At 39.9% G+C, this 14,340-nt stretch overlaps 2 protein-coding genes across 2 annotated transcripts in view; both read left to right on the top strand.

Annotated features, from left to right (window-relative positions):
- Positions 1-757, top strand: part of LOC121693091 (zinc-binding protein A33-like) — a 14,832-nt gene extending 14,075 nt beyond the window's left edge. The window contains exon 6 of the mRNA XM_042072273.1: positions 1-757. This exon is cut by the window's left edge and continues 323 nt beyond it. Coding sequence (XP_041928207.1) covers positions 1-222 — 222 coding nt within the window. The 3' untranslated portion in view covers positions 223-757.
- An 8,821-nt stretch (positions 758-9,578) lies between these two features.
- LOC121697189 (E3 ubiquitin-protein ligase TRIM35-like) overlaps positions 9,579-14,340 on the top strand; it is a gene marked incomplete at its 5' end in the record, with an annotated part of 36,277 nt that continues 31,515 nt past the window's right edge. Inside the window, 3 exons of the mRNA XM_042078586.1 lie at positions 9,579-9,866; positions 10,718-10,804; positions 11,553-11,783. Coding sequence (XP_041934520.1) covers positions 9,579-9,866; positions 10,718-10,804; positions 11,553-11,783 — 606 coding nt within the window. The remainder of the gene's footprint in view (positions 9,867-10,717; positions 10,805-11,552; positions 11,784-14,340) is intronic.

Raw genomic sequence — 14,340 nt, 5'->3', positions numbered from 1 at the left:
ACTCTCCTCACAGTGCAGCAGAAACTCCAGAGGATCAGAGTGCAGCTGGACTGGGACAGAGGAGAGCTGTCATTCTCTGACCCTGATAACAACACACACCTACACACTCTGAAACACACTTTCACTGAGAGAGTGTTTCCATACTTTAATATGGGCTGTAAACTCTCTCCTCTGAGGATCCTACCAGTGAAGGCCTCTGTGTTAGTTGAGCAGCCCAGTTAGAGCAGAAACTGTCTCTGTCTGAACAAGAGCCCACATGCAGAGATGGATGGAGACATGTGGGGTTCAGTCATGAGTCACTCACACAGTAACTGCAGTCGATCTGATAACTGACCTGTGAGGCATCGTCTTCTGGCTACTTTGATTTAGTTCAGAATTGACTGATATGTTGAATATCCTCTAAAATAATTGCTGGTGCTTTTTATTCTATGACAGTTTTTCTATGTTGCTGTTTTTTTTATTATAGGCATTTTTATGATGGTTTTGCTGTGTTGTCCATTTATGTTTTTTTCTACACTGCTGCCACAAGCACATTACAATATCACCACTGCAGTGAATCTAATATCTGTTCTGTTCTGTGAGGCATCATTTTCTGGGTACTTGAATTGTATTTCTGATCTGTGTTTAGAATCCTCTGAAATAATTAATGATTTTATATCATTTATTACACTATGATGGTTTGTTATCCAGGTCTGTGTTTCTACACTGCTGCCACAAGCACATCAAAATATCAGTTCAGTAAATGATGTGGACATTTGTGCTGAGTCTCCCCTTCTTAGAAATGCTCATTTAGAGGGTCATTTGGAACACACATATACACACACACCACACACACACACACACACACACACACACTCGTGACTCTAGGCTTCAAGACAGATTTATTTTGCTGCCTTGATGCAAATACAAACAAGAAAAGTACAGAACATGACAGTTGACATTTATTACTCTATGACAGTGTTTCTATGTTGCAGATTTGTTGCATGCAGGCATTTTGATGATGGTTTTCCATCTATGTGTTTTCTACACTGCTGCAACAAGCACATTAAAATATCACCACTGCAGTGAATACAGTATAATATCTGTTCTGTTATATGAGGCATCGCCTTCTGGCTACTTGAATTGAATTTCTGATGTTCTGTGTTTAGAGTCCTCTGAAATAATTGCTGATTTTATATCATACAGTGTATTACACTATGATGGTTTGTTATCCAGGTCTGTGTTTTGTTGTATAAAATTATCCTATGGGTTGTAGACATCATGATGAGAGAACGAGTTTGAAACTGTAAAGCGTGTATTCATATAACCTTAATCATAATCAAGTAATACACTGAAGTTATTCCTAACCATAATACTCTTATAACATTTTAAATAACAAGTTTAACTAATACTATTAACATACTGAAGCTATTCTACCAGAATTCCCCCTACGTGCGCTCTGTATCCCTATGTCTCTTTTTGCTGCCCTGTGTCTCATTTTGTTGCACTGTGTCTCATGCTGCCTTAGGTTTCTTCAAAAGGCCTAGGCTAAGTCGGCCTTGAAGCTGCAAGATAACGCGTACACAGGGCGAGCTCTACTCATAACAACCAGTAGGAGAGTGCAGGGGGGCGAACGATATTTAACCCATGCACAATGTATGACCTGTGATCACTCTATACTGTACACCCCTGAACTTTCCATAAACTTAAGGTGAAAAGTTCGTTCGGGGTAGTGTTGTGTCAGCATTTTGGAGGGGTATAAGTAAGAGAGTTCTACAGTACCTTTGTTCGGGAGTGCGATCGTGCGATCCACTCAGGCTTTGCGCTATGTAGTCATTAAAGGAATTTTTGCACGGAACTCTGCCGGACTTTTGAGCCTTCTTTTTGGGACAAGCTTTTGACTTCAGCACTTATAATGGTGTATTTTTGTTACGTTGTAGGCAAGATGTTTGGACTTAATTTCTGGCCCGAGTCTGAATATCAGCCACGACAGTTTCTACATTGCTGTCACAAGCACATCAAAATATCAGTTCAATAAATGATGTCGACATTTCTGCTGGGTCTCTCCTTTTTAGAACTTAGCTCATTTAGAGGGTCATATGGTGGCCATTGTTGGAAGACAATGAACACTGTATACACATTGCAACAGTGATATTTGGCTATATACGTTAAATTCAAATTAATTTAGTTTTCTTTTTTAATTATTTGCAAATTGGTTATGTATATGTAACACCTGTGCTGTGCACACTTGTACATAATTTCATACGAGTTACATTTAAAGATGTCATTCAAAGATACATTTAAAGATATTCATGAGAGATGAATACTGCCATCTAGTGGTGATTATTGTGTAACTACACTTTCCTCTCACCTGTGAGGTTTCCAGTAGCAGAGCAGCAACACAGCACAGGTGCAGCTGGTTCTGCTGCTGTCTGATCTGAGGTCAGAAATGCTGGAGATTAAACAGCACTATAGAGACTGAGAGCACTGCAGTAAACACAAACTCCTGCACCACTGAACTCTGGTCATCATGCACATGAAATAAAGAATCATATTAATCTGATGCATTGGCAGTGTTAGTGTCTCTGTCTCTGTCCTTCATAACCAGATGGAAGGTCTAATCTATACCAGGTAGCTTTGGGCTTTGCTGAGTTTGAACACAATGAGAAGGAGGAATAAACAGAGTCAGAACTGTGTGATTTCCACAGACAGATAAAACAGCTCTAATGATACAACCCACATCATTACAATTGCATTAATGAATCCCTTATGGAAATATCAACAGGAATCAATAATGATACTACAACCCACATCAATACAGTTGCATTAATGAATCCCTTATGGAAATATCAACAGGACACAATAATGATACTACAACCCACATAAACAGATAAAACAGCTCTAATGATCTTATCTGGGGTCAGCAGATCTGATCTTGGGTTAGCAGTTTTTACCTGAGGTCCGTTCATATATTTGTAGTCCATCACATGTGGGTCTGTCAGTGTGAGCAGTGACCAGTGTCCATACTGCACTGTGTCCAGGTGAGCAGTGTCCATACTGCGCTGTGTCCAGGTGAGCAGTGTCCAGTATCAATACTGCGCTGTGTCCAGGTGTCCAGTGTCCATACTGCACTGTGTCCAGGTGAGCAGTGTCCATACTGCGCTGTGTCCAGGTGAGCAGTGACCAGTGTCCATACTGCGCTGTGTCCAGGTGAGCAGTGTCCATACTGCGCTGTGTCCAGGTGACCAGTGTCCATACTGCGCTGTGTCCAGGTGAGCAGTGACCAGTGTCCATACTGCGCTGTGTCCAGGTGACCAGTGTCCATACTGCGCTGTGTCCAGGTGACCAGTGTCCATACTGCGCTGTGTCCAGGTGTCCAGGGCCCAGCAAAAATGTCAAAACTCTGCAGCTGACGTCTACAGACTCACACCTGGTCCTTATACCAATATTATATGTGAATAAAATGTGTCTTACACTGTCAGATTGAATCAATATTGAAATGACTCTAATATTTATTGGTGTTGCGTAGTGTAGTGTAACGTGAAGAAAAGGAAAACTGTCTATATCGGTTAAATTTTTCGCTGAAAATAATGTTGGACATCATTTAAACTGATATACAATAGTTTTCAAAGTGATACTGATGAATTCAATATATGATCAAGGAATTCCTCAGCACCCCAGGACTGGCGTCAAAGCACCCAGTTTGAGAAACCCTGACCTGGACACGATATAGCATGTACAGATGGCCCTTTCAATGACCAACATGAGCTCAGAAGTAAAGATTGTAAAATTACATTGAAAATAGTCTAGACCTCAAAAGGGTTAAACATTCCTAGAGAGGTGAAATATGTAAATCTCCACTATGAATACTGCCATCTAGTGGTGATTATTGTGTAACTGCATGCTCTCCTCTCACCTGTAGCTTTCCTGTAGCTGATTCTGTCTGTGCTGAGCTTTGGAGCGCTTTCCTGCAGTCCTACTCTCAGTTTCATGTAATAATTTGTTATTTTTTTAGGTATGGTCAGGTGAATGTCCTAGGTATCCATGATTAATTTGTTTCTAATTGCTACTAACTGAGACTCATGAAAACACCACCCTGCTAATAACCCCAGATTATACACATACAGCATTATTATATTGATCGACATGTTTACATTCATTTTGTTTGTGCTTTTATATTTTACTTACATTACATTTGTCTTGTTTGTATCACATGACATATGATGCAATAAACACTGATTTGCAAGATATGTCTCTGTTTGTTTGTTTTTCTACTATTTTGGGGAATGTTGATCTCGTCTGATTCCTTTGCTGGCCGGCCTTTCACTGAAACAGCAGACCTATGTGTTTCAGCATGCTGATTTAAAATTAATTTCAATATCAGTGATAACATTTGGGCCAGAGCTGCATACGTCTTGGTATGACGTTCCAGTTGTGTAGAAGAATTCTGGTGGAAAGAAACTCAAAAACTGAGGACTAAAGTCAACTTGGATCAAACAGCAAACCTCATTCAGATGAGTCCACTCCACACACATTCAGATGAGTCCACTCCACACCTCATTCAGATGAGTCCACTCCACACACATTCAGATGAGTCCACTCCACACCTCATTCAGATGAGTCCACTCCACACACATTCAGATGAGTCCACTCCACACCTCATTCAGATGAGTCCACTCCACTCCACACACAGTCAGATGAGTCCACTCCACTCCACACACATTCAGATGAGTCCACTCCACACACATTCAGATGAGTCCACTCCACACACATTCAGATGAGTCCACTCCACACACATTCAGATGAGTCCACTCCACACCTCATTCAGATGAGTCCACTCCACTCCACACACATTCAGATGAGTCCACTCCACACCTCATTCAGATGAGTCCACTCCACACCTCATTCAGATGAGTCCACTCCACACACATTCAGATGAGTCCACTCCACACCTCATTCAGATGAGTCCACTCCACACACATTCAGATGAGTCCACTCCACACACATTCAGATGAGTCCACTCCACTCCACACACATTCAGATGAGTCCACTCCACACACATTCAGATGAATCCACTCCACTCCACACACATTCAGATGAGTCCACTCCACACACATTCAGATGAGTCCGCTCCACACACATTCAGATTAGTCCACTCCACACACATTCAGATTAGTCCACTCCACACACATTCAGATGAGTCCACTCCACATACATTCAGATGAGTCCACTCCACTCCACACACAGTCAGATGAGTCCACTCCACTCCACACACATTCAGATGAGTCCACTCCACACACATTCAGATGAGTCCACTCCACATACATTCAGATGAGTCCACTCCACTCCACACACAGTCAGATGAGTCCACTCCACTCCACACACATTCAGATGAGTCCACTCCACACACATTCAGATGAGTCCACTCCACACACATTCAGAGGAGTCCACTCCACTCCACACACATTCAGATGAGTCCACTACACACACATTCAGAGGAGTCCACTCCACTCCACACACATTCAGATGAGTCCACTCCACTCACATTCAGAATAATCCACTCTATGCAACATCTGTAGTGATGTGAATCATGCCAGATGTTCCTGATTTACTCTGTACTGTCAAAATCATATTAAAGTAACATAATGTTGGGGTTGTTGATTTTATGATTTATTTATTTTAGGTTGATGGCATGTGTCTATATACAGACAGATAAACGCATCAGTGGAAAGGACATTCAGCATATTTTTCTTTTCTGTGGTTCTGAACCCCAACCACTAGCAGCCGATGATGAGATTTATGATTGATACTAATAATAATGATGAGTTTCTGTCTAACTTTATTTCCCAGAACTACAAGAGCACAGCGAAAAGGTGAGTGATTAGCTTCGATAATAACATCACAATAAAATAAAGAACTGAAAGTTATAATAAAAATCCACCCTGAAGCAAGCCAAATTAAAGCCACAACAGAAAAGAAATAAACAACAAAAAAACTCCACCTGAATCCAACACATAATTCCAGACTGGAGTAAAAGAGCGCAGCACAGCTGAGTAAGCAGTAGGGAATGCTGAGGTGTAGTTCACAGCAGTTGGGAATGCTGAGGTGTAGTTCACAGCAGTAGGGAATGCTGAGGTGTAGTTCACAGCAATAGGGAATGCTGAGGTGTAGTTCACAGCAGTTGGGAATGCTGAGGTGTAGTTCACAGCAGTTGGCTGAGGGTCTGTATGAACACTCCATCACAAGAGTACTGTGTTGACAGCAGAGTTAAACATGCACAATATTCCTGTTCTCGCCCCAGCTAGAGTTCACTCATCCTGGGACTTTGAACCTGAGCTTGGGCAACATCAAGTTCAGATAGTGCTTAGATAGGCTACTGGTTCTGTGATGGAATGTTGAGACTGACCAACGAGTTATCTGCTCCTCTAGATCCCGCCCTCTAACTCACCTGTCCTGAAGGAGGAAGTGAAGCTCAGTGACAGACGGCTGCTCTGTTCTCCATTACAGCTGAGCAATTACTCTGGTATGTGAGGAATTTTAGTGGAAAAGTCATTTTATAAGTAGATTTATAGAGCATCATTGTTTGTGAAAACAAGTTGAAGCAGTTTAAACTTTGCAGAAGAAATGTAAAAACACGGAGAGTATTCAGAGACTGACTACAATTTTCACTCTCATGAAAGTGAAAGTAAAGTCAACAAATCAGCCTTAAAAGGAGAGACTTAACGCACACCAGTGCTTTGGAAACCATTAAAAGGTCAGATATCCAGAGGTGGAAAGTAACGAAATACATTTACTCACGTTACTGTATTGAGTAGTTTTTCTGTGTATTTTGTATTTTTTAAGTAGTTTATAAAATCGGTATTTTAAATTTTACTTGATTACTTTTTGAGTGAAGTATTGTACTTCGCTACATCAAAAATCCCATCCGTTACTTGAGTAAAAAAAAAGTTAAGACTAACGAAAACAGAAAGGGAGAGAAAGAAAATCGCGCCCTAAACCCCTAGCCTAGTGATAATGATCAGCATGTAGCCTACAACAGGACATGAATCAAGCTGGCGCCATGCAGTCTTTCTGAAAGTGATGGAGATGGAGCTGGATCACGAGATGCATCAGATTAGCCTAACCTATGAAAGTGTATTTTCCGCTATTCCAATGGGTTGTCTCAGTTCGTTTTAGCACCAATGATTGCGGAGATATTCAAGCAAACACCATGGGATTTCGTGTTTTGACGTTTGTGCTCACCTTTCTTTGGAAAGAAGTTTATTAGCAGTTGTTTCCCCTCATTTTGTTGTCTCTCTTTTTCCTGTTTTGGCCTTTGTTTTTAGTAACCTGACTTGGCTTTCTTGGAGAAAGACATTGCACCAGCAGCACAACAATTAGCGGTCCACTACTAGCGATGCTCAACTAAATAAACAAAAGATAGACTACCTTATGAATCGTGCGGGCGGACTAAACCATTTAACTCTTTAGCAAGGGAGAGTGAGAGTGACCTTAGACAGTTTTCACTATGTTTTGTATACAAAATCCAGTCAGTCAAACTTTACATTTTGTCTGACATTCATTTTTACATTTAATTTTGAAGTTAAAATATTCAGGTAAAATAAATATATGGTGGAAATAAGTATTGAACGCTTAATTTTTTTTTTCAGTAATTAGCCTAAACTTCCATTGAGTCTATTCGAAATTTTCACCACACATTATATTAACACACATATAGGCCTAAAAAATCCAAACATAAGAGTTTTATGTATTAAAGTGGAATGACACAGGAAAAAAGTATTGAACGTGCCTACTGAAATTTCTTCAATACTTTGTGGAAAAGCCTTTGTTTGTAAAGACAGCTTCAAGACATTTCCTGTATGACAAAACGTATTAGTCGCCATATCAGGTGTGATTTTGGTCCATTGTTCTAAACAGATTCCATGGGTCCCTCTTGTGAATCCTGATCTTTAGTTCCAGATTACTTCCAGAACTGTTTAATTGAATTTAATTGAATTGGCTGCCTTCAAGTCTTTCTGGAGCTTTCTCCGAGTGGTCCTTGGCTCTTGGAATTGACTATCCTTCTGACTCCCTGGTCAGAAATATTGCGAGGTGATCCTGTGCCCTGTGCCGGTTGATGATACAGTGATGTTTCTTCCACTTGGAGATAATGGCTCCCATGCTGCTTACTGGAAGATTTGGAAGACTGAAGTTTTGAAATGCATCTGTAACCAGTTTCATTGATATGTTTTGCAACAATAAGGTTGCAAAGGTCTTGGGAGAGCTTTTTGCTTTTATCCATCATGAAATGTTTCTTGTGTGACACCTTGGTAATGAAAAACCTTTTTATAGCCCATCAATATGTAAGCTACTAACCAAGCTTATATTAATTTGCACAGATAGAAAGGATAACTACTCTCTAACTACTTACATATTCCAGCTCGTTCCTTCCCTTTCCTTGCCTTAGTGCTTTTTCTTAGCGTGTTCAATACTTTTTCCCTGTGTTATTCCACTTCATTACACATGACTCTACTTATGGAGTTGTTTGGATTTTTTATGTGTGGATTACCTGAGTTATTACTAATGCCTGATGAAAATGTTGTGCCCCCTGTATTCCACTTTTCAAGGGCCCTCTCCTCTATTGCCCTATACTTCCCACTTTCCCCCCCCAGTTTGACGCCCTTTAATCTGCTGAACCTTCTGCTCGTTTCCAAATATAAAAAAACTCTCTGCAACTCAACATTGGCCTGCCTGCCTCAGCTGCCTGTGAGGGGCTTTTCAGTTGTGCTGGATTACTGTTCACTGCAAAGCGACCCAAGGATGAGTGAGCAGTAGTTGATTTTCAAAGTTAGTTGCAAACTTAAAGGAGAACTCCGGTGATTTTTCACATAGATCTCCATTTCTCAACATCCTTATCAGGCAAGTACCTCCACTCGGCGGCCATATTGCAACAATTTTTGGGCACTTATCGTGCATCTATTTCGGCAGAAATGCGTGTGCGTAAGGCTTCACGACACCAATCTTGCTCCAGCAGCGAGATCACAACAGATGATTGGCACGATGTCTTCACAGGACACCACATGATTGGCTCAATGTATTTTACAACACACCACATGATTGGCTCAATGTATTCACATGTCATCGTTGTGATGCGGAAGGGTTGTGATATGTGTAGACAACTGCCATATTGCCGTTACAAACTAACCCCATGCATTACTATGGAGGATTTTTTGAGTGCTGTATCTCCTCATTAGAAAGTCTCTGGTAAAACTAGTTGTTCTGGTACGCCCCCCCCCCCCCCCCCCAAAAAAAAAAGTAACTAAGTAACTTTTACTTAAAGTACATTTTAAATGAACTACTTTTTACTTTTACTTGAGTACATTTTCAGATCGGTATTTTAACTTGTACTTGAGTAATATTTCATCAAGGTATTGGTACTTTTACTTGACTACAATATTTTCATACTTTTTCCACCTCTGCAGATATCTGAAGTCAAAGCAAAGTTTTCTTTTCTTTTACTGAAGGAGAGAATGGCTTCAAGTCTAGAGGATGATCTTACCTGTCCTGTTTGCACGGATATCTTCAAGGATCCTGTTATTCTGTCGTGTAGTCACAATGTGTGTAAAGAATGTCTGCAGGAGTGCTGGGAGAGCAAAGAAACCAAAGAATGTCCAGTCTGCAGGAGGAGATCATCAAAGGAGGGGACACCCCCAAATCTGGCATTAAAGAACCTGTGTGAGACCTTCTTACTAGAGAGGAGTCAGACACACGTGTCTTGCAGTCTACACAAAAGAAAACTTGAGTTCTTCTGTCAAGAGGATCAGCAGCTTGTGTGTCTTATGTGTCAAGACGAATTACACAAACATCACAAGTTCAGTCCCATTGACAAAGCAGCAGTTGATGTGAAGGTAAGTACACTATCGGGACTCCACATGTCCCTGTACAAATACAGTAGACATTCACATCCATTAGACTGTTTGCTTCTGAACTACCGGTACTGCTGTAGATGCCACTGCTTGGTTTAATTTCCTATTGTGGTGCGGTCTTTAGAGCTTCAATTATTGTTCTATATTTACACACCTATGAAGTAGTTCAAGTTTTTTGGCCGCATTATGCTTGACACATTGCAACAGATTAGCGATCTGGCAGACAATCAGTGCAGACAATCAGTGCAGTGTTCCTACCAGAACACCCATCTTCCTATGGCTGCTCTTTAACGGGACTTTAACTTCTGATGTCTGAACACTGTGTCATCCATTATCCTGTACTTATTTACTCTATCATTGTGTAATGTTTATGTGAAGCAACACACACATAGAGACACATACAAGCAAGGACACACACACACACACACACACACACACACACACACACACACACACACACAGAGGAAGAGAGAGACATATAGGCAAGGACACACACACACACACATACAGGCACAGAGAGTTAGACTGTTTGTTTCTGAACTACTGCTGATACAGCTATGCTTTACTTAGATGATTCATTTATTTAATGTTGCCACCTGGAAGTATGCTCATATTACTGTCTCTCTCTGTCACACACTCTCTCTCTCTCTTGCTCTCTCTCTCACACACACATACACACATTTATTTATGTTTTAATGTGGATTAACAAGACGGATAAGTATCGTGACAAGATCCACATGTGTCTTAAAAAGAATGTAGCACGGCTCTATTCAGGTCAGTGGTCAGTGTAATCTGAAAGAGACACAGACACATTATAGTGCTATTCATTTCAGGAAGAACTCACAGTCAAACTGCAGGACAAGCTGAAGGCTTTTAAGAAGGCTAAAGACACCTGTCATGAATCAGCTCAGTATATTAAGGTGAGTGGATTACTATGATGATGCCAACCCATATCCACATATGTCCGTGAAATGTAAGTAGAATAGGAATTAATTATTGGGTGTTTATGCCATGGTCTAGGTTGAAAAGGGTGTCATTTAAAAAGTGATATACTACACCTATAAAAAGACGTTCCATTCGAATTGCCTGATGACAGTTCTAAATCACTGCGCTGGCTCAAACACTAGTTGGTAACCAAGGCAACGGAGACTAAATACATTACAACTTATGACTTATCAACATTCCATAGCGTTGCGATAAACAGCTGAAAAAACGAACGATTTTAGCTCTAAAACTCATTTAGTATTAATAATTGATTTCATATTTATTTATTTCGTAAGTGACCATGGTATACATGGGATAATGCCCTTCGATGCGTCCATTATCAGAAATAAATTCGTCCATTTATTTCTGATAATGGACACCTCGTCGGGCATTATTCCTTACTTATGATTTGTATGATTTGATAAGTAATGGATTATGTATACTTCAGCTGAATTCAATGATTTTAGTTTAAAAAAGAAAATTATATTAAGAAATATGCCAGTATTAAATATATATTCACTTTTTACCTTTTAATTAATCCTAATGTTAGATTGTAAAGACTGTTATTATTTACTTCATTTGTGTTCTTCCATTGGGTTGCTTTATTTACTGATGCTATTTCTTATGCATAATGATGAAGACCCTAAACTTACTCATGTTGACATGCACCTTAATGTTATCCAGACTCAGGCCAAATACACAGAGACACAGATCAAGAAGCAGTTTTTGGAGCTTCACCAGTTTCTACAAGATGAAGAGGCAGCCAGGATAGCTGCACTGAGGGAGGAAGAGGAGCAGAAGAGTCAGATGATGAAGGAGAAGATTGAGAAGATGAGCAGAGAGATCTCATCTCTTTCAGACTCAATCAGAGGCATGGAAAAGGAGATGGGAGCTGATGACATCACATTCCTGCAGGTAGGAACCATCCACTGTCTGTAAGGGTGTTAGATCTCAAACTCTTAAGTCCAGTGATAATTTAACAAAAGCATGTCTGGCTGTAAGGGTGTTGGATGTCTAACTCTAATTCCAGTGATAATTTAACAATAGCACATCTGGCTGTAAGGGTGTTAGATCTCTAACTCTAATACCAGTGATAATTTAAAAATAGCACAACTGGCTGTTTTGTTGAGGTGACCTGCCCATGCCACCTACCCCATTGCATTATCCTGATGTGTGATGTGATCTTTGGTCTCATTCTGTCATGTTTGACTCACTGTGTGGTGGATTTTTTATAAAGCCTCCTGATAAGATATTCTGTAGTAGTGCTAAAAGATGTTCTATACATTGGGCTAATGTGTAACCTCTGTGTGGTGGAAAGAGCAGGGGTAAATATAGCACAAACTAGGGGCCCAGAGGTTTGCCTATAAGGAAGTGAATGCATAGAAGAGACTGGACATCCCTAGCAGTGTTCAGCTCAGGTCAAAGGTCCTTGGTAGAAATAGAATAAATACCTAGGCACATATGTATTACCAAAAGAGGTAAGAAGGACATAGGAGCTCTATTCTATTCTGAGTGGTCAAAACAAGTGATGCTACTGGAAAGAGGTATATAAGCTGTGTAAGACAGGATGTTAGTAGTTGGCTTCGCGAACCCATACTCAATGTTGGATTAAAGCTACACCTTCTGCAGTATTCTATTGCTTTGTCATAATTCTTCTGATTACGAAGTAGTTAATTATAATTTGACACCACATAATTGGCGACCACGAATAAGACCTGGGAAAGGACAAAAAACAATAAGGACAAGACGGCTGTCGTGGCTTCGGGGGCCCAGGTGGTCAGGGGAGAAAAGCTGAGGCGCCATTTAAAATAAAGTAAGCAACTTTTGCTTAAATAGCAGCTAATCTTCTTTGACCAGACTGTGCCCTGAACTAGTCATCTTGACCTATAAGTCCTCCAGTCAAAGAATCTCTCATTAAAAATTTAAAGTTAAGACAAAGTGACTAATACTGCGGATTGTGGAAAGCATTTGTGTGTACATGGTGAAATAATAAAGATGATTTTGCATGTGTAAAATCAAAAAGTTCTGCATGTGGAGAACTTCATTCCTGCATGAGGAGGAATACTATAGCCATATTAAGAAAAAAGTTTTGCATGAGTAAAACTTAAAGTTCTGCATGTGGAGAACTTCATTCCTGCATGAGGAGGAATATTATAGCCATATCAAAAAAGTTTTGCATGAGTAAAACTTAAAGTTCTGCATGTGGAGAACTTCATTCCTGCATGAGGAGGAATACTATAGTCATATCAAAAAAGTTTTGCATGAGTAAAACTTAAAGTTCTGCATGAGGAGAACTCAATTCCTGCATGAGAAGGAATAATATAGCTAAATTAACAGTTTTGCATGTGTAAAACTGAAAGGTCTGCATGGGAAGACCCTCATTTCCTGCATGTGGAGGAAAAAATAGTATATAACAAGTTGATAGGTTTGAATAAGTTGAAGTTGAAACACTCCAAGAGTGAGTGGACAGGTGGCCAAGTAAGGCATTGGTTGAGGCCTGGTGCCTGGAATAATGTGTAATAATTCTGTGTAAAAGTTGTGGATGTAAAGTTAAAAGAGAGTATAAAGTATTTTTGTTGTGTGGAAATATCATAGTTGTGTAGTATATGTTGTTGGTAGAATTAAGTACTAAAAGTACATGGCAGAGTACTTGTAAAAGATTGCATATACTGGCACGCTTGCTTAGTTTGTGACTGAGAAGAAGACGCTGTGTCTGTGTGTGTGTGTCTGTGTGCACAAGAGAGTGAGTGGGGCCCTGTGTAAAAATAGCAATGGAATGCTTGGTGTGGATGCTGGTCAGGGACAGAGGATGTATGTCTGAGTGAAATCTTTGCATTTAAATGGCCAAGCAATGGTTGAAGCTGATATTTATAATGGGAAACATATTGGAAAATATTTCAGTTTGACAAACTTTTGGGGAATGTTTAATGCTGCAAGTGTTGTGTTGGATGTCTTGGTCTCACCTGATCGAGATATTAGAAATGGTTGATAATGAGTGTGGTAGTGGAAAATTGCTTTTCCACTTGATACCTGCTAAGTTATGTTTGTGGGGTAAAAGGTTGGTAATGGCAAATCAGAATTAGAGTTCTGAAATACAGTGGACAGCTGTCGCAGCTGCTGCTTGATGAGGTGTACCTCAAGCTAAAAGGCAATGCATTTGTGAAGATAAGAGACAGAACAGTCTGAGAGTTAAAATAATAGGAATTGGAGAGGTTTGTATTTTAACTTAAGTTTCAGTAACCATATAAGCAAAGCTAAGCTTAAATAGCATATAGTAATAATAATAATAATAATAATAATAATAAATAATAATAGTATTTATATAGCACTTTTTAAGCACTGAGCAGAAAGTGATATAACATTGCCAAAAGTAGATTGGCAAAGTGAAAGAGGAATGGCTTCATTGCTTTACACTGGAACTACCGGGGTGGTCATCTTGACCTTGTACAAATTGAATTTACAATAACTGTGT

This window comes from Alosa sapidissima, chromosome 2 (genome assembly GCF_018492685.1).
Source record: "Alosa sapidissima isolate fAloSap1 chromosome 2, fAloSap1.pri, whole genome shotgun sequence".
Classification (NCBI taxonomy): Eukaryota; Metazoa; Chordata; class Actinopteri; order Clupeiformes; family Clupeidae; genus Alosa; species Alosa sapidissima.
Note: the sequence above shows the minus strand (reverse complement) of the source record. Positions and strands in the feature narration are given on the sequence as shown.